This window comes from Camelina sativa, chromosome 2 (genome assembly GCF_030686135.1).
Source record: "Camelina sativa cultivar CO46 ecotype springtype chromosome 2, ASM3068613v1".
NCBI classification, from domain to species: domain Eukaryota; kingdom Viridiplantae; phylum Streptophyta; class Magnoliopsida; order Brassicales; family Brassicaceae; genus Camelina; species Camelina sativa.
Window position 1 is genome coordinate 21919293 of NC_141881.1, and position 24080 is coordinate 21943372.

A 24080-nucleotide genomic window follows, 5' to 3' on the forward strand; every position below is an offset into this window, starting at 1 on the left:
TTAGATAGTGACGATTTTGATATAACCCTGTCGTTATGTTTTTCTAGTTATCCGATCATTAAAATATACTTAGGTTATGGCAATTAACTAATTAAGCTTTGCGAGAAATACCAGCTTATGAGGCCAAATAAACAAGTTAGAAAATTTGATTAGGCCTTAAACATGATGAGCTTTCTAAAATCTATACTATTAAAAGGGAAGCATTTTTAATAAGTAGACATAGATTAAGAGATTATTACATGAAATGCCATTTAAAACAGAATAAAGATATATATAACTCAGAGCCAAACATATACAATTAATAGAAGAACTGTATAAGGTAAACATGTATCCAAACAGACCTATAATTAGTAGCACAAAAAGGGAAACAAGTAAACAACATTTACGACATACAAAAATAATTAGCATTCAAACAAGTAAACAACAATAATTAGCATTCAAACAAGTAAACAACAATAATTAGCATTCAAAATTTCCATAATCCGAATCTTAACAGTTACGAATTTAAATATCAACCATATTTGAATTGTTTAGTATATGAGTCATTAGGATCAAATTCAAAATCTTTAGAAATATATATCTACTTACCAAATGTGCACACAATATTAATTAGTATCACTAAATTATAGACATTTTCAATTCAAAAAATCGTAAATACATGAACAAAAAAACAATTTTGTTATGAAAATATATGGTATCAATTGCATTTATCCTATTAATAGAATCGCTGACCTCCACTATAAATATAACAATCGTTAGATAAAGAGCTTTGTACCCGATCCTACTTGAAATATCTAATTTTGTATATCAAAATGGCTACCAACGATGGCAGATCCAAATCATGATGTCAAGCTTTTTCAAACCAGTGGGGATATGTCGTTTTATCAGATAAAATAATAAAAAAATCATCAATTATAAACAATGGTTTGAAGGTTGACAAAAAAAAAAAAAACAATTGTTTGAATTTATAAAGTATTTAGTATGCATACTTCTTTTCTAAGTCTTTTTTTAATATGAAACTAATTTATGTTGAATTCTATTTTTTTACAGAGTTCAAGAATTCATGTTTAACTCAAAAAAATATGTGTGGCGTTTTTGTTCTATTTTGAACTACTCTTTTAAGGTTTTTATGCTTTTAGTATTCTAATATTTTTCATCCTTGAAAAGAGTTATCATTTACATCATTGTTGACAAAATCTTAACCATTTAACAACAAAATGTGTTGTTTATCTTTATGAAATTATATCTTAAGACTATCATAACTATGAAAAATAGTAATATCTTTAATTAAGATTTGAAATTTTAAATTGATATTTTCATTTTATATATTATTAATGATACATGAAGATACCAATATAGATACTTGGAGGTACTTCCTACCAAAAAAAAATACGTGAAAATGCCAATATATAAATGATTTTAATATTTTTTTGTCACGCATGGTTTTAATATTTTTTTGTCAGACATGATTTTAATAATTATATGTATATATATGTTTGCATGCGGTAAAAAGAACAAATGTTGTTACTACATATGGTGTCAAAGAGAAAAAAACATGTAAGGTGAAACGTGAAGGAGTATTGACAAAGGACTTTAATTATCAATAATATAATTCTGAAGTGATTGATTCTATTTAATATAATTGTATAGTAGATTTGTGCAACCATCCACACATATAGCATAGGTATATATGTGTATATATGTGCGGTATAAAAAATCAAAATGTTTATTAATATATTTTACAAAATTATTTTTAAATTGTAAATTCATTTTTGTTTAGTTTTCATTTAATTTGTGTTATTTAAATTGTGGCAATCAAACAAAACATATTTTAGAGTATTGGTTAGAATTGCATATCCAAACTTATACGAAACCAATAACCTACAATAAAATTTTGGAAATATAATTATCAATTTTAAATAACATATAGAAATCAATTTTAATTCGATTGCATAAATATAGAACTAAACATACCATGTTTTTTTGGGGCAAAAAGAAGCTATCTTACCAACTAAAACAAAAGAACCTATCATACCAACATAATTACCGTAACTGTGTTAGTGCATAAGGATAAGTTTTGTTAATAAATACTAATGAATAAATATCAAATTTAAAGAGGAATAGTTTCACTTCTTTTCACACATGAATATATAAAATTTTGGGTAACAGGCTAAATTTTTTTTTTAATAGCTATATTTTATTCTCAAAATCTAACTTGAGTACGAGCAATTTGGAATGGAATAAATTTGAGTATTTTTGAATATCTTACTGAGTTTTAGTCTATCAAAACATAAAATAATCTCTTATCCAATCTCTTAAGACATATTTTATAGATAATTTTTTTTATTGAAATACATGTTACCCACGGGTTTTGCAAATTCAACACGGCGAATACAAACATTGCTCATGTGGTTTTTGGGTGGCAAGTAAAAAAATAGCAAAACTATTACAAAGTAAGTCTATCAATGTGGGTTTGTCACGCTATACAATTTAGGTCATCAAGTTTAGGAATTTTAATCATTATGGCAGATTTTATCCAATTTGATAGATAATGAGAAATATAAAGAAAAATTGTATAATGTCCACTAATTTGTAAATATTAAATATCCAAACAAAAAGTACATGAGGTATGAATATCCCATCCAAATCTTCTACCTATTTCTTTATATGTTAGACTAAAATATACAATCTCAAATGGAAAAAGTATTTTTAAAATCACAGTTATGAAATAGAATAAACATGACATATATGGGGCGTGACGGTTTTTCTGTCAAGATATAAACATTCTATATTCGTCTTACTTTTTTTAATTGTAGTTGTTTATACTTTCCGTCTAAAAAACAAAACATATATGATCATTCTTTTCGTCTAAAAAAATAATAACATATCAAATGCTATACTGATAAGAGTTTTATTATAAATGTTACTAATATTCGTCAAAAATATGTTTATAAACATTATCCCGCACATACGTAAATATTGCAAACTTTATAATAATCTTAATTTTTGAAATCAACCCCGCACGTACGTGCGGGTCCGAATCTAGTTCATTTATAACCCCCGTGTTCACAGAACCACCCGGTTTATATTATTCGATCCAGGTTGGAAAACTATAATATTTAAAGACATCCCCCTTCGTACTATTTTTTATGTCACAAATCAACCCAAATGTTTCAGTTCCATCTATTTACCCTATTCAAGAGATATTTGATTAGACTTCAGCTTGGTTTTACTATATGTTTTACTACATCGTTTATGTTTTAAAATGACATAAAAAAAATTTATACAATGATACAGACATACAATACAGGTAAAACAGTAAAAATAAGTTATACTATTTTATTATCATTAAACTCGTTTGCCATTAATTAGTGTTGTTATTTAGTTACCTGTTCATAAGAAATCACCTTTAATAGCTTTTTCTTCCAAACAACTTTACTTACAATGTTTTCTTCTAAATAATTGAATGATACCGTTTGAAACTTGATTTTTTCTATTGAAATTGTTAATTTTACAAGAACCTTCAAACCAACACAGCAACACTACCCTAAAAGAAGAGAAAAGGTTTTGAAGAATGTGATTATTAGATGCTTAATTGAGTTTTGACATGAGAATTTGTCTACAACTTCATCAAAATCTGTTTTGTATGATGTTTAGGGCATTTCTGCAATAAATGGAGAATATAGCTTATGAGGCCGAATAATAAAGCTAGAACTTATAACTTTTTCGTATACATGATGGGCTTTCTGAAACCCATTTATAGTAAATGAATAAACGATAACAAAATTAGATAGACAAGATTACTTATCGAAATAATATGAGTATAGAATTCTAGAGTATATATAATTATACTAGATGATGTTTCGTTGACAAAAGTGATGTTTCATTGCAAGGAGACAAAAGCCAAACATCAACTTCTTTGTTTAGTTTATTGTCCGAATTATGAATCATTCCTAACTGCAACCTCCGAGGTTTCGATGAACATGGGTGATTAGTTTAGTTTATTTTATGAAATGTATGATTCATTGCCACTTGCAATCTCCGATTTCCTTGGACATGATTTCATGAAATTATTATTCGTAGTAATTTATTTATACATATTCATAATTCATTTGTTTATTGTTTGTCAAATATTTCTGCTAAAGTATGAATAACTACATACTAGTTACTTCTCAACACATAAGCAACTAGCAGTCTAGCAGTACACTCGCCATGAGTTTAAATCGTGACTCTATTATTATGTTTGTTTTATTTTTAGTATTGCACTATTAATCTCAAAGGTGGTGCGTGATCATCTGAAAACTGAAATCATACTTACATGGAAATATCTCACAGACTCAAACATCTTTTTTGGTTGAGAAGCATTTGATCTCATATATTGTAGCTCATGAAGGCATAAATGCATCGCGATTCAAAGGTTCACCATGATCTCCATGTAAAATGGGTCTAATTACCCTAATTCCTCTTATATCAAATTAATTGTCCATGATTAGATATCATAAAATATGCTCTTAATCACAAACAGTCACATGCAATGCATTCAAAATCCCATGATAAGCATAGAGACCTCGAGTAATGCAAAAGAACCTCAACTCAAACTACCATCTTCTTTAATTAAACATAACTATATCGATCAATTATATGTCTAAATACAGATCATCTATATAACAGTATATGAAGATTAGGCCATTGTGTATATACATAAACAGACAGATTGACATTTTTTGCGGGACAAATAGAGTTGAAAACGTTAATAAGCTAAATTGGTCGGAGACATATTGGTCCTACATTAGCATCTAAAGAAGAATCTAAGAAGAGGGGACAACAAAATCTACTTCAAAAGTCTTAACGAAAACTAAAAACTCAAAAACTAAACAAGATTTATAGAAGTTCCTTTTTGTTCTATGTAGTAGTAAACGGTGCCGTGTCGCTTCTAAGGTGCAACGTATTCTTCCTCTTGTGGGAATCTTGAGCCTTGGCCACGTGTATGGTTCACCGGCGTCGATTGCTCCTTGCTTCCTTATGAGGTGGATGTTCTCGACATGATATTGATAGTGTTCATTATTTATTTCTGTATTAATTGACATGATGGTGATGATTATTGTTTTGACAAATTAAAATCTACTATACTAGAAATCATATGTTAGTTTTTTTTTTTTTTTTTGAGTTTCGAGCGGATCTTGTATTATGATTCTGCACAGAATGTTATGAGACTGATCCATTGCACGCATTGAATTTGTTATATGCTTACTATTACTTCGGAAGCATCTAAAATACATATAAACTCGTGTTATAATTACGAGTAATTAAATATAATTTTAAGTTCAAGTCTACTAGTATACATTTCGATATCGGTTGTTTGTTTGTGTTATGAGACTATCAGTATCACTTACACAACTACTGAATGCATTTTATGCAACATCCATTTGTAGACGTACTAGTCAACAAAAAAGTTTCATTTTGCAAGACTATTATACAAAAAATGTAAAAATGTGTTTATTCAAATTTTGTAATTATTATCAAACTTCGATTTTGTTTAAACGGAAACGTTAAATAAACTAACACGAAACAATCAAAGATTCAAGGGTTATAGAATCTCTAGTTTTTGTGTTTTGCTTAAGTAGACATGATGTCATACAAACACATGATAGTATTATACTAGGTTATATTATGTAGATGACTAAAAATTAGTTTAGAACTGGTAAAAATATAGGAATGGTAAAACTTTAAATAGGTTAATTTTTTTGGTGACATAAACTAACGAATAATGTGAATCATGTAAACATAACGTGTCACCTTATTGTTTATGAGCTTATTGTTATAACTTCTTTCAATTTCATATTTAATTTTTAAGATAGACCAACAGTCAGAGTAGACAATTTCGGAACACTAGTAAACATGTTGCAAACATGTACTAGAATGAGACTAATAAACATTTAACTATTTTGATAAATTCATATACAGAGACTAATAAATATTAAAATAGCATCATGAGTTTACAAAATATATATATATATATATATATATATATATGTATAGCTCAATGGTATTATCTTTGTATGCTATTGTTAAAACGTACACCTTTTCTTGATTAATTTCCACGATCGACTAACTTAATACACTCTTAATCTTATTATGTTGGAGACAAAAATAAGTTAAATAAGTTTCCTTGTTGGTGTTTGAACTTAACTTATTTTGATTTTGTTTTTGTTTTTGGTTTGGTAGGTAAAAAAAAAGCATCGGTTAATATATATAAACATTATTATGAAGGCTAAACGAAAAAAAAAAAAAACCAGTTGTTCATTTTTCAAAGTAAATTATTGATGGTTGTTAGTATATGATTATTAGCCATATGTATATAACAACCATATTTGAAGGGTTAGTTAATATACTTAAAGACATTCAACCATATACTATTATTGTGTTTATATCATTCGAAATGTTTTCGTTCTAACTATCTGTACCATTTATTAATGCTGACCTGAATCAAACGAACTATGCACATGGTCTACAAATGATTTATAGGTTTCTGTAAATTTTATATTAAGCATATATTTGAATATATTGAAAAAAAAAATCTTAAGTTAAAGGCTACATTATATAGATATATTCAACAAAAATTATTGTAGAATTAATTTATTAAATAGAAATCTTATGCTGCTGCTTCAGTTGAACATGTTAAAACTGAATTTTTCTTATAGTTTATAAATTACCCTTTTTTGGTAAACGAGAGGGGAACTTGTAAAATATTCAGGGCTAGCTTTATTATTGTGTCGAGAAGATCAGTGAATTGTCTCTTCTGGTAACTGGAATCAGTTGATTTCTATGGTTAGTCTATCAATCAGAGACACTTGAGAACCCCAAAAGATGATGTGAACAATAATAGATTTGAAAAATTTCCACCATTCGCTTTCTTTCTTGATTGTTCTTTTTTTCCCTCAATACGAAAATGAGGATGAATTTATAATGGAAAGGAAAAAAGTAGCACAAGAGAGAAGTAAGGTCAAATTTTTATTTGAGTGGTTATCATCTCGACCTAGACTTTAGACCCAACACTTTTCAGTCGGGCTACTTCTTAGGTCAACATTTTCGCACCATCTCTCTCTGTCCTCTTTTAATTTTGGAAAAGATAATACATACCATACGTTTGAATAAATGAAAGAGAAACTAAATTGACACTAACGTAAATAATTATTGACATGTCAAGTTAGTATGGTCCATATACATGAAGGAAGTTTTCTTGTAACTTGAACGAAGATAAAAGTACAAAATCCCTCCCCCAAAAAAATGAGATTAAAGTAACGAGGCGAAAAGGAAAAAAAATACTAATAATATGAGTGGAAGAAGAAGAGGACACGATGGTCAGAGCTTGTGAACGAACGCCATATTGATATTTTTGTAGTGGAGAAGTTACAGAAATTTATGAAACGCGTAAAGATGTTTTTGTGTAATGATGGTTCACTTCACCACAATCCACAAGCATCTCTCTCTCTGTCTCACACACAACCCAAAAACCAAACTGTCATAACTCTTTCTTGAATATTCAAATCTACATTTATTATCCACCAAATTGTTACAAACATATTAGTTCATATACTAGCTAGTATGAAAATATAAATTTGATCAAGATTCAAGACCTTCTCGGTCTTTTTAACTTTGACCGGTTCGGGTTGTTCAGTTCCGTGTAAGAAAGCAGATGGCTCTTGTCTCGTGGCTCTACACCTTTCTCTGCGAGCTTTCTTGCACTTTTCTTTTGAGCCTGTGTTTCGAAGACCACGTGGTCTGGTCTCTGTTAAAAGACATAAAGGTCATTCTATTCTATTTTTATTTTGTTGTTTTTCTCTGAATGAGTAACTTTAATACAGTATATTATTGTTAATCAAATAATTTAGTAATTAAAATTATCAAAACGAGTGTGTGATTCTTTTGCGACTGTCAATATATATGTTGAGCTAAAGATTTTGTTCGATAATTTTTGTTTTCAATTATAAAAGTTTAGCAATTAGACACATTTGTCAAACCTCATAAAATGTTGTCGTCTCATGTTCTCTATTTTACACACATATTAATTGGGTAACTATTTCTTACTCTCTTGTTTACGTTTGAAGAAGAAAGTAGAAATTACGATTTTTGAACTTCTTTTTAATGTTTGTGTTCGAACTTTTGTTAGGTGACTCTGGTCGGTTGTTGTGGTGGGATCCAAAACTCTCACTTGCAAGGTTTGTCTAATAACCTTAAAATAAATACTTATGTCACTCGTTTTGGTCGTTTGCTAACGCATGTATTAAATCCAAAAAAATAAATAGTTCTAAGTCAAGAATGGAATGCATTCTCTTTGACACAATTTTTTAACGAATACTAAAATATTCAGTTGACTTAGTACTCAAAAAAGTCTATTTTCATAGTTGATTTTTTAATAGTTCACACAAACAAAAATATTCATAAACTGATCAAACTTATATTGGAGAAAAAACATTCGACGTGCTGGCCATTATTGCCGTCCAAAATCTGAAACTTACAAAGTTACAAGTTACAAGTGGAGCAAAATTTTGGACATATATAGTGTAAATTGTGTTTTAAATCCGATTTTTGTTTTTTTTTTGTTTGAGGTTGTAGGTGACAAAATAAATTTGAACATAGATTCAAAGATTAGATTATGTGAAATAATGAGAATCTGAAAAAGTTAAAAGTAATCTGATAGGCTGATAGATACTACTATATACATATATATACACATTGATAAAATAAATAAAAATAGGTCAGGATGATGAATTAGTACTGTCAGATTTCATGTATATATATTTTCTTGGAAAGTGAAATAGCAGAAAGAAAAGTAGTGAAAATGAGAAAAAAAAAAATAATAATGGACCCAGTGACTGTCAAGTCACTTCCAAATGCGAAAGTGAGAAAAGAAATCCACAATATTTAAAGTTTGAACTTTTATTTTTTATTTAACATTTTCGCCAGGGTAAGAAAATTGCATACAATCTGAAAAGTTTACTTTAGTTTGATTTTATTTCTGATAAATCTTGAGTTTTCATATAGTTTGATAGTTGATATTAGATTTAATATCATGAGTAAAAAAAAAAAAAATAGACTTAATATCAAATCTAACATATCATAATTTTTTTCTACTACCCACCTCCTAGGTTCCTATCCTAATAAAGTGATATGAATATGATCAATACACCAAAGTAAATCTAATTTGATGGTGTTCACTTTCAGTAGTTGGCAAAACTAAACAGCTACGTAAAATTAATAAAATGGATTAAATAACTTCAGCTATTTCTTTGATTATAGAGTCATCAGTTTGATACATTTACTCCTTGTCATAATTCTTAAAATCATGTTTTGCATAAACGAATTCAATAATTTTTATTTGTTTCATATAGTATTGTGGTACAATGGTTAAGCCAAAAACTACAGTATCGTTTGGTTTATAATATTTGCATTAAGAACATTTTATTTTTTACTGAACGCATTTCACTGTTCTCGTTCTCTAAACATTCCTTAATCAAAAGCTCAAAGCTACATTTTTCTTCACTAGAAAATATTCTTAAGTTTTTTTTTTGTTTCTAGTAAGGGTGACACAATACATTGAGAGGTGTGTGACAAACGAAGACGACAGAGATATGTCATAAATATATATTTACCATATATTATAAGATTTTTCCAATTCTGAAGTGTCAGGATTCACATAATGATACATCACTATACAAAAGGCAGATAAAACAACACCCTTCACTTGTATGTGAGACTCTGCCACAAGATTTATCATCATCATCACCATCTTCATTTTTTAAACTAATTTTACAAAATAACTAAAAATCCTGCAAACTAATCTAATTTCATACTATATATTTTTACAAAATTAAAACCCTAATCGCAAATCTTCTCCCTCTGTTCCTTAATCGAACTCAAGCTATCAATTGATTTCTCCGACATTGTATCACTTCCAATCCTTGAAAACAAATACGAATCTACAAAACAAAACCAAAGTTTTTAATCAGCATTTTATTCATAATCACAACCTTAAACCTTATAATAAAATCATCCAAAAAAATATTAAAATTTACCTTCAGAAGACGAAGTACTCAGTTTCTCTTGTGAAGAAGATTCACTAGTCGATCTTGATAACAAAGAAGATTCTGAAAAAAAAAACAAATAAAAAAAAGAATTATTAACTAAAATAATCAAATTAAGAAAATTAATGAGAAAATAAATACTCTGTTTTTGTTTAACATACCTCTTGAGCCATGAAACGACTTCTTGCAATGAAGTATCGCACTTTGAATCCCATCTTGTTGAACTTGAAAAGACTCATCGACGACTCTGTTCGCCGGAGACACCCCTCCGATAGCCGCAGAAGCTGACCTGCTCTTCCCAAGCTGTCTCCTCACACTTCTTATCCCGGACGGAAGATTACTCCTCTGTTTCTCCCTCGTCGCCGGCGAAGACGTCGGAGAAGTAATCGAGGAAGATACACCGCTGCTGCAGCTCTGTTTCTTCGTCGTTTTAGTGTATAAAGGCTTTATGAGACTGAAGAATCTCTTGGACGAAGAAGAAGATGAAGACGAAACAGGGGAAACAGAGCCGTCGAACGTCGTGTCGTCTGTTTGTTGTAGCCTCGCAATGCTCGTCGTTTTTCTGAAACTTGTTGTTTCGTCGTCGGTTCTGAACCTCATGTTGAGGCTTCTGTTATTTTCTTCTTTCTTCGTCGTCGTCGTCGTTGACTTCTTGAACGAGAAAGCTCGAAACTTTGGGCCGGATTTGAGGACGGTGGTCGGAGATTGCTGTGGTTTCGTGGTGGCGATGTCGGCGAAAGGGAGGATTTTGCTTTTGTTATTGGAAACAGAGAACGTGGTGGTTGTTTCGAGTCTCTCTGTTTTGAAATCGGAGAGAGAGATCTCGAGCTCGAAGAATGAGTCGTCTCCTTCGCCACAGAGGTCAAGTTCGGGACTTTCTGATGCGGTGGTGGAATCGACGACGGCGGATTCTGAGATTTTGGTTTCACGGCGGGGTTTGATGGTTGTGTTGGTGTTGGTTAACCAGAACTTCATAAAGCTTAGAGCTTCCATTGAGAGAGAGAGATTAGAGTAATGGTGAAAGAGAGAGAGAGAGAGAGAGAGAAGAGAGAGTAAAGAGTTTGGCTTTGTCAACGGATATGGAGAAGTAAAGGATTTATATATATAGAAAGGAAGAAGAAAGAGAAGAGAAGGTGTGAGCTTTTTGGAAATGGGTTTTATCTTTTTTTCCCTTTTTTTAATTTGTTTTTGGGGAAAGGAAGAAGAAAAGAGAGAAATGAAAATGGCATTTTTAGTAGAAAAAGAAAAAAAAAAAGTATTTTTTATAATATATTTTTGGTTTTGGAGCTTTTTTTTTTTCTACGCTCCTTTCTTTTCTTTTTTTCCTTTTTCTTTTTCTTTTACTTTGCTCTTTTTTTTTTTTTGGCACAGGTTAAACAATTTGTTCTATCTATTGTTGTCATTCATTTATTTAGCATTCTATGCCATTGACACATATGGTAGTAGTAGCTTTCTCTTTAAGCTAAAGTGCTTTTTATTTTTAATTTTTGATTTTTTTAATTAGGCTGTTTATATTTTTAGACATTCATAGATAAATTTCTGTATTTAATTTTCTAAAATCTGACACTCATCAGGTTGTAAAACACGTAATATTATGTCTTTATTGTATATATAATGAATTTACTAAATTAATAAAAAAGTTTGCAAAAAAAAAAAACTAAATTAAGAAAAATTGCATATAATTTTAAGGAATAATATTATATACTTATTAGACTAAATTTAGAAGATTGTCTATTTATTTATGGAATGTAATTTTTTTTTTATGGAATGTCAAACTTGTCTTTCAACAATAAAATAAAATTAAAAGAGCAAAAAAAGAGAAGTATGAAAGGATTGAGGAGAGGAACTGAGGAAGCATAATGGAAGAACAAGGAACTCCTGTAACCTACGTACATTCTAATTGAACCTTTGGTAAAATGACAACTGCACACACTTAACCGGAAGCGAAAGCTAAAGAGTGTGACTCGTGGTTTGGCCTCATCAACATGATCCTCCTCCTCAACATGACTCGTGTGTTAGGCCACATTTGGATTTTGGTAAAAGAACGCATGTATTTTGCTACATGTTTTAGGTCTAACCAAAATTTATAATTTCGGTTATGTGGCCAAGCAACTTTACAGTAGTACAATATGGTTGATACATTTTTATAGGATTGCGTGTATGTTTGCATACTCAACTTAAATATTTTGTGTCTTACGTGATATATATATATATATATTAACAAAAAGCTACATGATAAAACTAGTATATTCAACAACATTTATCATAATATCATGTAAACTTTCAGTTAATGTTATATAACCTAAATAAATCTATTTCCCACATATATTTCAACAAATCAACAATAAAACAAGCAAATCTTAGCAAAAATGCTCTTATATTTTCAAACTGTTGTTAAAAAACCTCAAATTGACTCTTACTAATACATAACCTAATAAGATAGTAAGAAAAACAAGACAAGATGAAAAACACATAAATACAATAAAGAAGAATGACAAAAAGAAACATTTACTACATAAAAAAAAAAAAAAAAAAAGAAGAGTTTAGCTCTCTGACGGTCTGAACTCTGACCTTAGTAGTGTTTAAAGATATAACTTGGGGTTCTTTCCATGACAAAAGTATTGTTGGTCCATTGCATACTTCAAATTTTCCTTTTGTCTCTACTCTTAAAGAATAAGTTGTTTATACTTGGTATAAATTTATGATGTATATATATCTGAGTATATCAATGGTTTTTAACCTCAAAAGCTTTGACTTGAAAAGCTCTTTCGTTCGTGAAGTTCAAAATTTTACACCTCTTTCACTTTAAACTTTAAAGAAGAGTTTGCTTTTACATTCTTTTTTTTTTCTTTCTTTTGTTAAACACTTTGTTTTATAACTTTAACACAAGCGAGAATTTTTACTTTTTAATAAGTTATTCATTGGCCTAACTTTGTTTCTTACTTTTTATAATTTCTTTCCAACTTTGTTTTTCTGTATTTCGATTTGATCTTAAGCTTCTAAAACTGTTCTGGTATTGTTGCTTTCAATGCAGCAAACCTATGAACCAACGAACCAAAATAATCAAGTTCCCTTGGTTACTTAATTACATTTAGATTGCTTTTTGTTACTATAGTTCAAATATTTTTGATTTCTAAAATTTGGTTTATATTTGGCTGTAGTTATATAATAAACAATTGTAGGTGACAAAAAACAAAGAAGAAAATGAGGACTATAATAAATATTTTTTTTCCTTTGGTTTTGACTATACAATAGTTTTCTAAGGGTAGCATTGAGCTATGCCGACTAAAGTGCTTATAACAGTTAGACCTAAATATGACTTCTAGAATAATACAAAAGCTAATCCCACTCATACGTAATACGTTAGTATTAGTAACTTAACTACATCCACGAAATTGTCATGGAATGTGTGTATGCATCATGACATCTATCTAGTATTGTTTATTCGGAGTTGAACGAACTTTTATATTTTGGCCTACAAAAAGTTAGGTGATTATGAATATACTTTAACAACATAAAGAAAACTTGAAGATATAATTCAATATTAGCTCTTATCTTGACAAAAATGTGCTTCATTAGATTAACAAAAACACCAATGTAAATGCGTTCCACGACTTGTTATCATTATATGTACACAATAAACATTGACATTGCGTTTTTCTTACCCATTGGCTTACTCAACTTCTTTTTTTTTTTTTTTTTTTGTCAAACGCTTACTCAACTTCTCCTCACTGTTTTTAAAACAGAGATCAGGCGAGGAGATTAATTAATCAATTCCACTTCATTCCTTCTAAACGTTTTTCTAATTTTTTTTCTTTCAATTCTATAGTTCCTTGAGTCACCTACTGCAAACATAATAGCTTGGAGATCTAGTTTAAAGAACATGACACTCAAATTAGCCATAGGTGCAAAGTCATATTTGGGGGACAAGCCTAATTAGATGAAGACGAACTTTTCTCTGTACACAACTATTGAATATGAATGTGTATATATGAGTAACAAAGTTTACATTGAAAGGACATATTGGTGAAGCTACGAAATCAGTGTAGAGTAGGATAAGACCATAGTCCAGGAACGGCTTCATCGTCTGATTCACTTTCATCAGAAGAACTCGCTACCCCCAGTAAATAGTTGACAACCTGTAAAGGAAAAAAAAACCCCACCAACAACAGATAAATAACTTGCTCAAAAAGTAACAGAAACGCAACAAAAGTGACCATAGCGCATTGAAAGAGGAAAAGCTAACTTGGTGAGTTGATATGAGGTCGACCGTCTCATTGCCTGATTTCAACAGACATTGTTTGTTCGGACATCTCAAGTTGTCGTGCCAAACAATAGAATTGCAGTAATTGCAGTATCCTCTGCCAGATCTTAACGCCTTCAATGAATTAGCCGCTGAAAGTATACTTTACAAATTACACAGAGAAAGCTTGGTTTCTGAAAGGGAGGAAGATAAAAACCATGGACAAAAACCCTAACCGATATATGCTTTCTTAAAGGCTTCTCTCCAATCAATACTGGATTGAATACGAATCACGCGTTTGTGATAGAAGTGAACTTCAAATAGTGATTGCCACAGAGAGTCATCATGCGTAGCTTGGTTCCATGAGCTACAAACAAACAAACAAAATAAAACATATGTAGAAGGGAAAAAATAAGACGTAAAAGACTCAGCAATGTGGAAATATTGAGGAGCTACCGAGACACTTGAGCTGAGGACAGTAAGGACGATACATCGAGGAAACTGAAGATGTGAATAAGGATATCTTGTGGAAGTGAAGGTATATCTGAAACAAAAAGAGGATATTTTCACGTGGTGAAGGATTATCTCACGATAGTAAAGAAGAGGTTTCAAGAAAGATAACAAGATACACATACATATATCTTCCTCAGGGCTCTTACTGCGTCTCTTCAGTGCTACTTTTGCCTGTTTGAATTCTACAATAGCTAAGTTCTTCTTCTGTTTGGGCAGCACGGCTTCAACGCTCTTCAGGAGAAGGTTAGCAGCTGAAACAGCAGCTGATGTGTTTACGCTAAATGAAAACAAAAAATAAATATGCAGAATCAGAAACTGTTAATAGTATTAGTCTTTAACAGACTTTTAGAAGTAGAAACATAGAATTGCAGAAACAAAGAGATTACACAGATGCACAATAAGACTTAATTACTCTTGCGCAGTCTTTCTATCCACACTAAGGGAACAAAGAACAATCAACAGATACATATGAACCATAACATTGAATTATAATCAAGAGAGGCACAACAACATTCTACAATTTCTAATTTGTTTGCAAATTGTATCTGTAAACAAAAAGAATCAAAGCTAATTTTGATTGGCACAAAGAAGTAAAGCCACTCAAAGATTCAATCACCTCTGTTTCATGGTTAGCTTAAAAAAGTTCCCAACTTTATTGATTTTTTCGATTCTATTAACCCTAAGAATTGAGCTACAACACAGAAAAAACCTAAGTTAGACCATCATGGAACCGTGAATACTCGCGACTTGAGATGATTAAATTCGTAACTTACTGAGGAAGAAGACGAAAAGCGGAGAGGGTATCTCGAAAGATCAAAGCTTTGACATCTTTGGGTAATCGAGAGTAAGCAAGACTCAAAACGGAGCTGAGTTCATTGCAAGCAAATGGGTATAGATTGTTTTTGGAGAGTGCTTCTCCTACCTTTAGATTTTCGTATCTCTTCATTTCTCTCTTTTTCTGGGTTCATACAAATCATTGATCATCATCGTCTTGCTCTTTTCATTGTATCGGTTTGTGTCAATTTACATTCCTTCCAAATCAAACCGGAACCGGTACAGATTTCGTTTGGTTTAGTTTTGGTTTTCCATTTTTTTTTTTTTTTTGGGTCAGTGTGATGGTTTTGGCTCCTTACACCCTATTGCAAACTTCTATTGGTTAATTCACTTATCTATAAATTGTATTGAGTTCTTAGTTCCTAAATCTCAACATATACAAGCAAAGACAAAGCATGCAAATATTTATATAAATATGTTAACTACAAATTCACAATGACATAAATATGAACATATAAGGAAAAAAAAATAGTTTTGAGAAAAATTCTAAGAACCCAAAAAGAAAGAGAATAAGATGAAACCTAAAAAGTTATCTAATAAAATGGAATGGCCTAAAAAATAATTGAGAAGACTCTTAGTGATCTGTTTGTTACATGTATATCTTGTGTATCAAGAAACATACATTCACATATGTAGTTTTTTTTTTTGCAAATTTTTAAAGGAAGTAAGTGAGTTGTTCCTTTTTCCTTGAGCCTCCTTCTCCATACAAATCATTCCATTGTTTCAGCTCATTCATTCCTGCTCCTTCTGATGCAAAACTCGCAGCTACCTGTAAAACACACACACAACAACAATAACAACAGAATCTTAGTTATTTTTACAATTTCTTGTCTTTTTCTTTATTCAAAATGAGATACGATATTAGACCTGATTTTTAGCTTTTCTCATGTCTTCCATGTTCAAAGGTCTCAATGTAATAGCTCTCTCCTCAGAATCAGAAGCTTCTGCTTGTTCTTCTTTTGATTCTTTCGTGCTTTTTCCTGCTTCTTCTTCTTTTGATTCTTCCGTGCCTTTTCCTGCTTCTTCTCCTTTTGATTCTTCCGTGCTTTTTCCTGCTTCTTCTTTCTTCTTCCTCTCCTAAACCAACAAGAGAAATTTCAATATCCGCAGAGAATTTGATCTATAAAGAGTACACAAGAGGGTCCTTTGGTTCTTTTTACCTGATCTTTTAATCTTTCCTGCTGAATCAGCTCTCTAACTGGTCTATAAGCAGCTGTGATGCATAAATTCTGTTCGTACAAAAAGTTTAACAAACAGTCAGTTTCCACATGATTGTACAAAACTTATTTTGGTTCTTGTTATAAATGATAAAATACCTTAAGATCACTTCCACTGTAGCCGTCTGTCATCTGTGCAATCTCATGGAAATCAAGATTCTCTGTTTTCTCTTTTGACAACAAAGTTCTCAAGATCTTCTCCCTGCTCTCAATCGAAGGAAGTCCCACCATTATTCTGTTTTGTTCACAACACAAACACACAAAAATCAGTCACCATTATTAAGATTGATTAGAGCTTTTGTATTTTACCAAACTTTGCTTAGTACCTCCGCTCAAACCTCCTAATGATAGCTTCATCAAGATCAAACGGTCTGTTTGTAGCTGCAAGAACGAGAATCCTTTCTCCTGGTTTCGTCATTAGCCCATCCCAATGTGTCATAAACTCATTCTTAATCTTCCTCATAGCTTCATGCTCTCCAACTCTTGTCCTTTGTCCCAACATACTATCAACTTCATCCACAAATATAATCGTTGGAGATACTTTAGCTGCTAAAGTAAACAAAGCTCTCACGTTCTTCTCGTCTTCTCCAAACCATTTCGAAGTGATTGTAGACATTGAGACATTGATGAAACTAGCTCCTGCTTCATTTGCAATTGCTTTTGCAAGCATTGTTTTGCCTGTACCAGGTGGACCGAACAATAGGATTCCTCTGCACGGCTTGAGAAGACCACCTTGGAAAAGATCTGGTCTTCGAAGTGGAAGCATTACAAGTTCTTGAAGCGAGTCTTTTGTTTCGTCTAGTGAACCAATATCTGCAAATGTCACACCAATCTCATCTGCTGGTATAACTTCTGGTCTTATACGCTTCTCAAACTCGTTATCAGGAACAACTTCAGGTGCTTTTGGAGGCAATGGATTGTCATTCTTGTTTGAAGGAAGTGATTTTTCTGACTCGTTTTTGTTTTCAGGACCTGATTTTGACTCGCTCTTTGAACTCACTTCTCCTTCTTTACGCTTAGAGTCAGTGTTTGTGTCGAGATTCAAGGAGTCTTCGAATGATTTGTTTCCTCCTTCTTGGAATATACTTAGTCCATGAGACAAACTGTTGCAAGTTCATGAATCAGTTAGAAATAATCAGTTAGTTACCTGCGAATGGTTAAACAGATTCTTAAACTCACCTTTTGGAAGAGATCACAAGCTTTCCGTTTCTGTATTCAGGTTCTTTGGTGTGTGTCAAATGATAAGAGATAGCAGAAACAACAATTTCCTCAATGTGGTTACTCAAACACATTGTATCTGCGTGGCATATCGAAGCTAAGTCATCGCATTGGATATCATTAGCAGCTAGAACCTCTGCAATGTGGTTCTTGTTGTCCTGAAACTGAATCATTTTCATGTCATCTTCTAACCGAGATTTCCAGCTCATGAGCTGAGTTTCATCTTCCGGTGGTCTGATTTCGATGTTGTAAGGAAACAGCGCGGAGACACCTTCGTCTACTTCTTGGAAATCATCTTCGGGTTCTAATACTCTTGAGCCAAGAAGTAAGACAGGACCAGAGAGCTTGTTCAAGAGCCGTTGGAACAACTTGTAGAACCTTTCTGATTCAAGAAGCTTCTCAACATCTCTGAGGTATATTATTAGTGGACTTGTTTCCGATACAGTAACCAAGACCTGCAGAGAAATAATACAATTATGAAAAAGCCATTGAAGAACAAAAATGTTAGCAAATTTGTGTATAGTTTTATTTTGGTACCTTGTAAAGTGACTGGAGGAAAAGTTTCTCGTCGAAACATAGATTTGTACTGCGTTTGCTGGAAGCTAAGTGCCATAAAAAAAAAGCATAGATTAACGAATATACGTACGAACATGAAGTTAAATACAATGTATAAAGAAGATATAGTAATCAGTTTCCAAACCTGAAACAGAACTAGAAGAGCGGGAAGATATGCTACTGATATCAGAAGCAGCAGAAGCATTTCTTTTGTGTCTTGGAAGACGATTAGAGCTCTCCATACTCCTGAATTTGAAAGGAGATAGTGAGGTTCACAGAGACAAAACACTTATAAAACTAACTTGCAGGAAAACAAAGGCAAACCTTGAGTTAAGATCATTTCCACTGATGGGTCGACGCAATGTCCCTGCATTTTACAAGAATTGCTAACTCTTTAGCTCATGTTTGAAGTAACAAAAGAAGAAAAATAAGGTAAGAGTTTATGTTGTTGTTTTTAACCTCTTGGTTCAACTTCACGTTGAGAGAGCATAGAGAAGGAACCCATAAAACTCGACATTTTGTCCAATGTAAACTCAGAAATAGACCTCTTGTGAAACTACAAAAACCAATAAAGAGAAGAAAACAGAATCATTTCTCATAAAGAAAAAGAAAAAACGCAGGACAAGTAGTAACTTACAGGTTCTCTCTTGGCGCATCCATATTTACTCTGTATCTGTTGTTTCCAAAGAATATAGAATAAAGGGAAAAGCTTAGGAGCTATTCTTTTTTTACTGTGGTAAATATCAAACATGCATTCATTTGGTTTACCTTAATAGAGAAGTCAGTAATATCTAACAGCAATAGCTTTGATTCAAAGTAATGAGACAAAGCTTTAGCAAGCATTTGCTGATAAAACTCTGCAGGACCAGAGAGTAGAATGGCTTTACTTGCAGGTGCAAGATTCCGAGTGTGCTTCGATATATCATACTCTTTTAGATGAACATAAGCTGCACTTGTCAACAATACTCTAGTTCTCTTGCTGCCATTAAACAATCATATGATTTGAGTTAAAAAAAATTGCCAAGAACATTATAATAGTACAGACTGGATTCAATAGTATCCAAAAAAAAACAAAGAAGCCGAAAAATACAAGAAATAATGAAAGGGATGAAACTAAATAAGTAGAATCACATGTGAGAATCTTTCTATTTCTCTTTCACATTGTCTTGACTCCCCATTTGCCAAATCATCCACATGCTTATTGTGCAACTAACCTACCCCACTTTTCCCATCATTCTCTTTCATTAACACCCTTTTCTGAATATTTTCTTGGCCCAAAATAAAATAAAAATAAAGCAAACTTTTTCATTTACTATCTTTATCATTCTCTAAAAACCCAAATATACTCATAGATTCTAAGATTCTTTCACAACCAAACAATAAAAAGAGAAATCAAAATCCTCAAAATTTAGTGATAACATAACAAACTTGTCATGTTTTTTTCCCAAGATTTAATATTTTTTGACAGCTGGAAGATGTAAAAATTTCATAACCAACTTGCCAAGTTGGTATTATTTCAATCAAACACAATCTTATCTAAAATACAGAGAGATCTGAAAAAAAAAAAGTTAAAAAACATTGAATCATTGATTGAGCTTTTTAAGTTGAGAGAGTATCATAATAAATCTGAAAAGACAAAGAACAGAGCTTTTATTTTGTTTGCTGAGTTACCTTAAGAAATACGGAAACTCATCGAAGGTGACAGTACTCTCTCTGCCATCAACGATTTGTCTCAACAACTCTTGCTCAATCTGTTCTCCGGTGAGTCCATCTTCTACAGAGCCTGACCCGTTTGCCCATCTACCCAAACTTTGACCAGATGCTAACCCGATTCCTAACCCCACACCAACACCTAAAGCTGATAACAATACGCTCTTCTGCTCCATTTTTCACCAACACCAAAAAAAAAAAAAGGAGAAATCAGAAGAGAACCCTCGATTCTAAATCAAACGATCTAGGAAGGGTTCAACGAACATTCCTCGGAAAAGAAGAAAAAATCGAGACTTTATTGTCTCAAAATATCTTTTTTTCTTCTTCTCTGTTTTTGTAAAGGAAGAGTTTTTATTTTTTTTTTTTTATTTTTTTTTTTTTTTGGTTTTTGGGGTAAAATAAGATTTTAAGGTGGAGAAGAAGATGGGTTTGAGGTGTAGAGAAGATGGATCTCTCTCTCTATTTATAGCAAATGTTTTTGGGTTAGTCTTACGGTTCCTTAACCCTTTCCCGGGAAAAAGCCATTTTAATGGTAACATATATTATAAAAATTAAGATTCACTTTTTTAACTACTTAATGTTTTTGGACATAAAAGAAGACGAAAATTTTCATTTACTTATTAAGTTTTTGTTTTGTTAGTAAATAAATATATTTATGGGTGATAATTACTTGTTGATGTGGCAAATCCACAATTTACCTCAGATTTTATTTCTATAATATCCAAACACTTGTTACACTTCTTGAATTCTGATTCTACTACCCTTATTCTTAATTATTCTCAATAACTAATAATCAAACACATATGTAAATATTGAATATACTTACCATATATAAATATTTCAAATATTTAATCTTATGCATAAATATTTTTTTCAACTAAAAGTATTTTAGTTTTTTTTTCAGTTGAAAAATATTATATTTCTTAAATTATAAAAAATCAAAACTTATGAATATAAATTTTTTTTTTGGACAAATGGATATAAAGAATTTATATGACCTAGAATTTATGAAACAATTTCCTATAAACAGAGAACATACAATGTGAAATAACAAAATAGAGAAAACTTAACTTATAAACATATATATATATATATATATACATCCAATAATGTCACAAAATATTTAATATATATCATATAAACAGATTGTGCAATTGCTACGAACAAAACACAAAAAAATAAACATAACTCATTTATATACTATTTTTGGTAACTATACACATACATTTGCATAAAGTTATCAATATACATATATATATATATATATGTGTGTTTAATAGAAGATATTTATTAAGGAAATTATATATAATATATGTGTATATATATTTTATAATTTATGTTAAAAACTGTAAGTCATCGATACCCATTTAAACCAATTGGACTCACAGACCAAGTACTAATGCGCCATATTTAGCGTTTATAATTTATCTATGAATTGCTTTTAAAAATAGATTATAATTTTATATACAATGAACTAGTCAAATGTAGTGAGAAAAGTAAAAAATTGATTAAATTTATAAATTTTACAAATATGACTATTTACAAACTACATAAAATGATATTCGTCTGTATACAGCATGAACTCTTTACCTACAAATAAAATAAACTGAAATGAAAGAAAGATGAGCTTTCTTTAACTGGAACTGGATATTTTGGTTTTCTAATAATATATTCATATTTTTTTCTTGAGCTTTTTTGGTTTTTTCTCTTTCAAAATTTATCCTTTTTGGTCGGTCTACCTTTTTCTTAAGTAATAGGTTTGGTAGGGTTTTAAATTACTCCCGGTTATCAATTCCTCAAAATTGCCTTTTCTAAATATTCTTTTTATTTTTATTTTATATTATTTCTTTATTATTATTATTGTCTTATTGAAAGTCCATAACTATTGACAATAGGTCTAACGTATGGAATAGATATGTGTGTGTGTGTGGTCCAAGGATGAGAAAGATGTAGCCATACTTGTGTTGTGTGGTGAATTAGTTTTATGCATGTGAGGCTAAAACACACACATTTATTGGGTGATAAAATCTTGTGAAAAACACTTTTTTTTTTTTTTTGCTTACATGCAAATGTACTACAATGCACATGTCTCAACAAGTCAACAAGCGTGAGGGATCAAAATCATCTTACAAAGTTTTAACAGAACGAAAGGGAATGGTCCTAATCATAATCAAGACTGGAACTTCTGCATACTTTACTTAACAATCTCTCATTTTGTGATTATTTTGTACCATGTAAATCAACGTCTATAATATCCAAACAAGATGTATTTGAAACTGTTTAATTTTTTTAACCCATAAACGTGGCTTATACGGGAGGACTTGGTGTTCGACTATACGGGTCTTTTCTATGGACTTTGAAGTCAAATTTATTGGTTAATTTGTAGGATTATTTGAATATTCTTTTGTGAAGCGAATCTTTTCTTTTGTGGAATCTATCATTTCATTGGCATGTGATTTCGAGGTACCTTTTCATATTAGTTAGTTTCCTTAGGCTCTAACGCAAACGGCTCTGTCTTTTTCAAGCATAACTTTACTCTCTTTTTTTTTTTTTTTTTTTTTGGTCATCTTATAGTAATTGAAAGGTAAAAAAAAAGTCATAAACCAAACACTTTCTTTTCCAATAAAATAACCTTCTTACTTGGTTACAATTACAAATGTCTACATAACGGGGAACTCTTCATCCATTTATTTTAGTTACAGTTCACAGTCTTTGTTTAACTAAAGATTCGCAATGATTTGGATTTGACAACCAATTGATAACCAGTTTGAATTAGTTTAACTAATTTTTTACCATTCTTTTCAAACTTTGCTAATCAATTACTGACCGAATAGCTAGCAAGATCGATGAAGTCTTTTTTATTCAACTGATCATCAATATCTAATATACATGAATAAGTTGTGGCTGTTAGTTTAATATTTTGTTGGGCATTTATTTTATTTAGTATTAGTATATAATAAAAGTTTGTTCTTAGAGAGTAATGATTTGGCATCATTTGTATGCTCTTAGTGCTGTAATTTGTCACAAGATTTATATATATATATATATATATATTATATATAAAGCATATGGTATTATTATATATATACTTTTTCATTTGACTCTTTAATTGTTTTAAAATTTTATAACTTAAAAGCCGCCTCTAAAGAAGATGAAAAATGGCGTGTAAAGTGATACATTTTGTTAGTAGTTTTTGAAGGAAACAACAAAAAAATGGAAAGTGGAATTAACCCACAATTAATTTAGCCTTTTGTTACAATTCAATCTCCATCTATGTGCTGCCTTCTAAAGCAACTACACACGAATATTCTATAGATATGCATCTCTATTTGTGTGCAAAAATACTATTTTCAACGAAACTATCATCATCGTTATGTAATTAGCTGTGACTATGATGGATGATTAAGTTATAGGTTATGCAGTAAAAGATACTTTAGTTAAAGGAAGATGGTGCGATTAGAAACAAATGAGATATAATAGTAATGTTGCTAATAAATGAATTGTTTAAATAGTAAAATAGTTTTAAAAGTATAAAGTAAAAGTAATTAATAATATTATTTATAAAAAACACTACACAATTTTTTTAAAAAGGTATACAATACTTCTTTGCCTCTTGTCAATATATAGGTAGCAAAGTTATAATATTAAAAAATTTACTTGTCAATACTTTGCCTCTTGTCATCATCCCAAATTTACTTGTGGTCA

The 24080-nt window shown here is 30.8% G+C and overlaps 3 protein-coding genes across 4 annotated transcripts; all 3 read right to left on the reverse strand.

Moving 5' to 3' along the window:
- Window positions 1-9633: 9633 nt before the first annotated feature.
- Window positions 9634-11290, reverse strand: LOC104727951 (membrane-associated kinase regulator 5). Its single transcript, XM_010447005.3, has 3 exons — window positions 10247-11290; window positions 10077-10148; window positions 9634-9980 (listed from the first exon to the last, which is right to left on the reverse strand). The coding sequence occupies exons 1-3, from the start codon at window positions 11076-11078 to the stop codon at window positions 9880-9882; spliced, it is 1005 nt and encodes a 334-aa protein (XP_010445307.1). The 5' UTR covers window positions 11079-11290; the 3' UTR covers window positions 9634-9879.
- Window positions 11291-14003: 2713 nt separating this feature from the next.
- On the reverse strand, window positions 14004-15838 carry LOC104727961 (F-box protein At5g52880-like). Of its 2 annotated transcripts, XM_010447015.3 has the most exons (7): window positions 15615-15838; window positions 15458-15532; window positions 14964-15118; window positions 14785-14872; window positions 14565-14695; window positions 14332-14480; window positions 14004-14224 (listed from the first exon to the last, which is right to left on the reverse strand). In XM_010447015.3, exons 1-7 carry the CDS (start codon window positions 15785-15787, stop codon window positions 14126-14128), a joined length of 870 nt encoding a protein of 289 aa, XP_010445317.1. In that variant the 5' UTR covers window positions 15788-15838; the 3' UTR covers window positions 14004-14125. The 2 variants fall into 2 exon arrangements, with proteins under 2 accessions (XP_010445317.1, XP_010445323.1); XM_010447021.3 differs by lacking the exon at window positions 15458-15532.
- Window positions 15839-15993: 155 nt separating this feature from the next.
- Window positions 15994-20935, reverse strand: LOC104727975 (uncharacterized). The gene is made up of 13 exons (XM_010447028.3): window positions 20337-20935; window positions 19434-19644; window positions 19303-19338; window positions 19125-19221; window positions 18990-19032; window positions 18811-18911; window positions 18648-18712; window positions 18072-18565; window positions 17219-17995; window positions 16992-17127; window positions 16836-16904; window positions 16543-16752; window positions 15994-16444 (listed from the first exon to the last, which is right to left on the reverse strand). The coding sequence occupies exons 1-13, from the start codon at window positions 20549-20551 to the stop codon at window positions 16331-16333; spliced, it is 2568 nt and encodes an 855-aa protein (XP_010445330.1). The 5' UTR covers window positions 20552-20935; the 3' UTR covers window positions 15994-16330.
- Between the last annotated feature and the right edge of the window lie 3145 nt (window positions 20936-24080).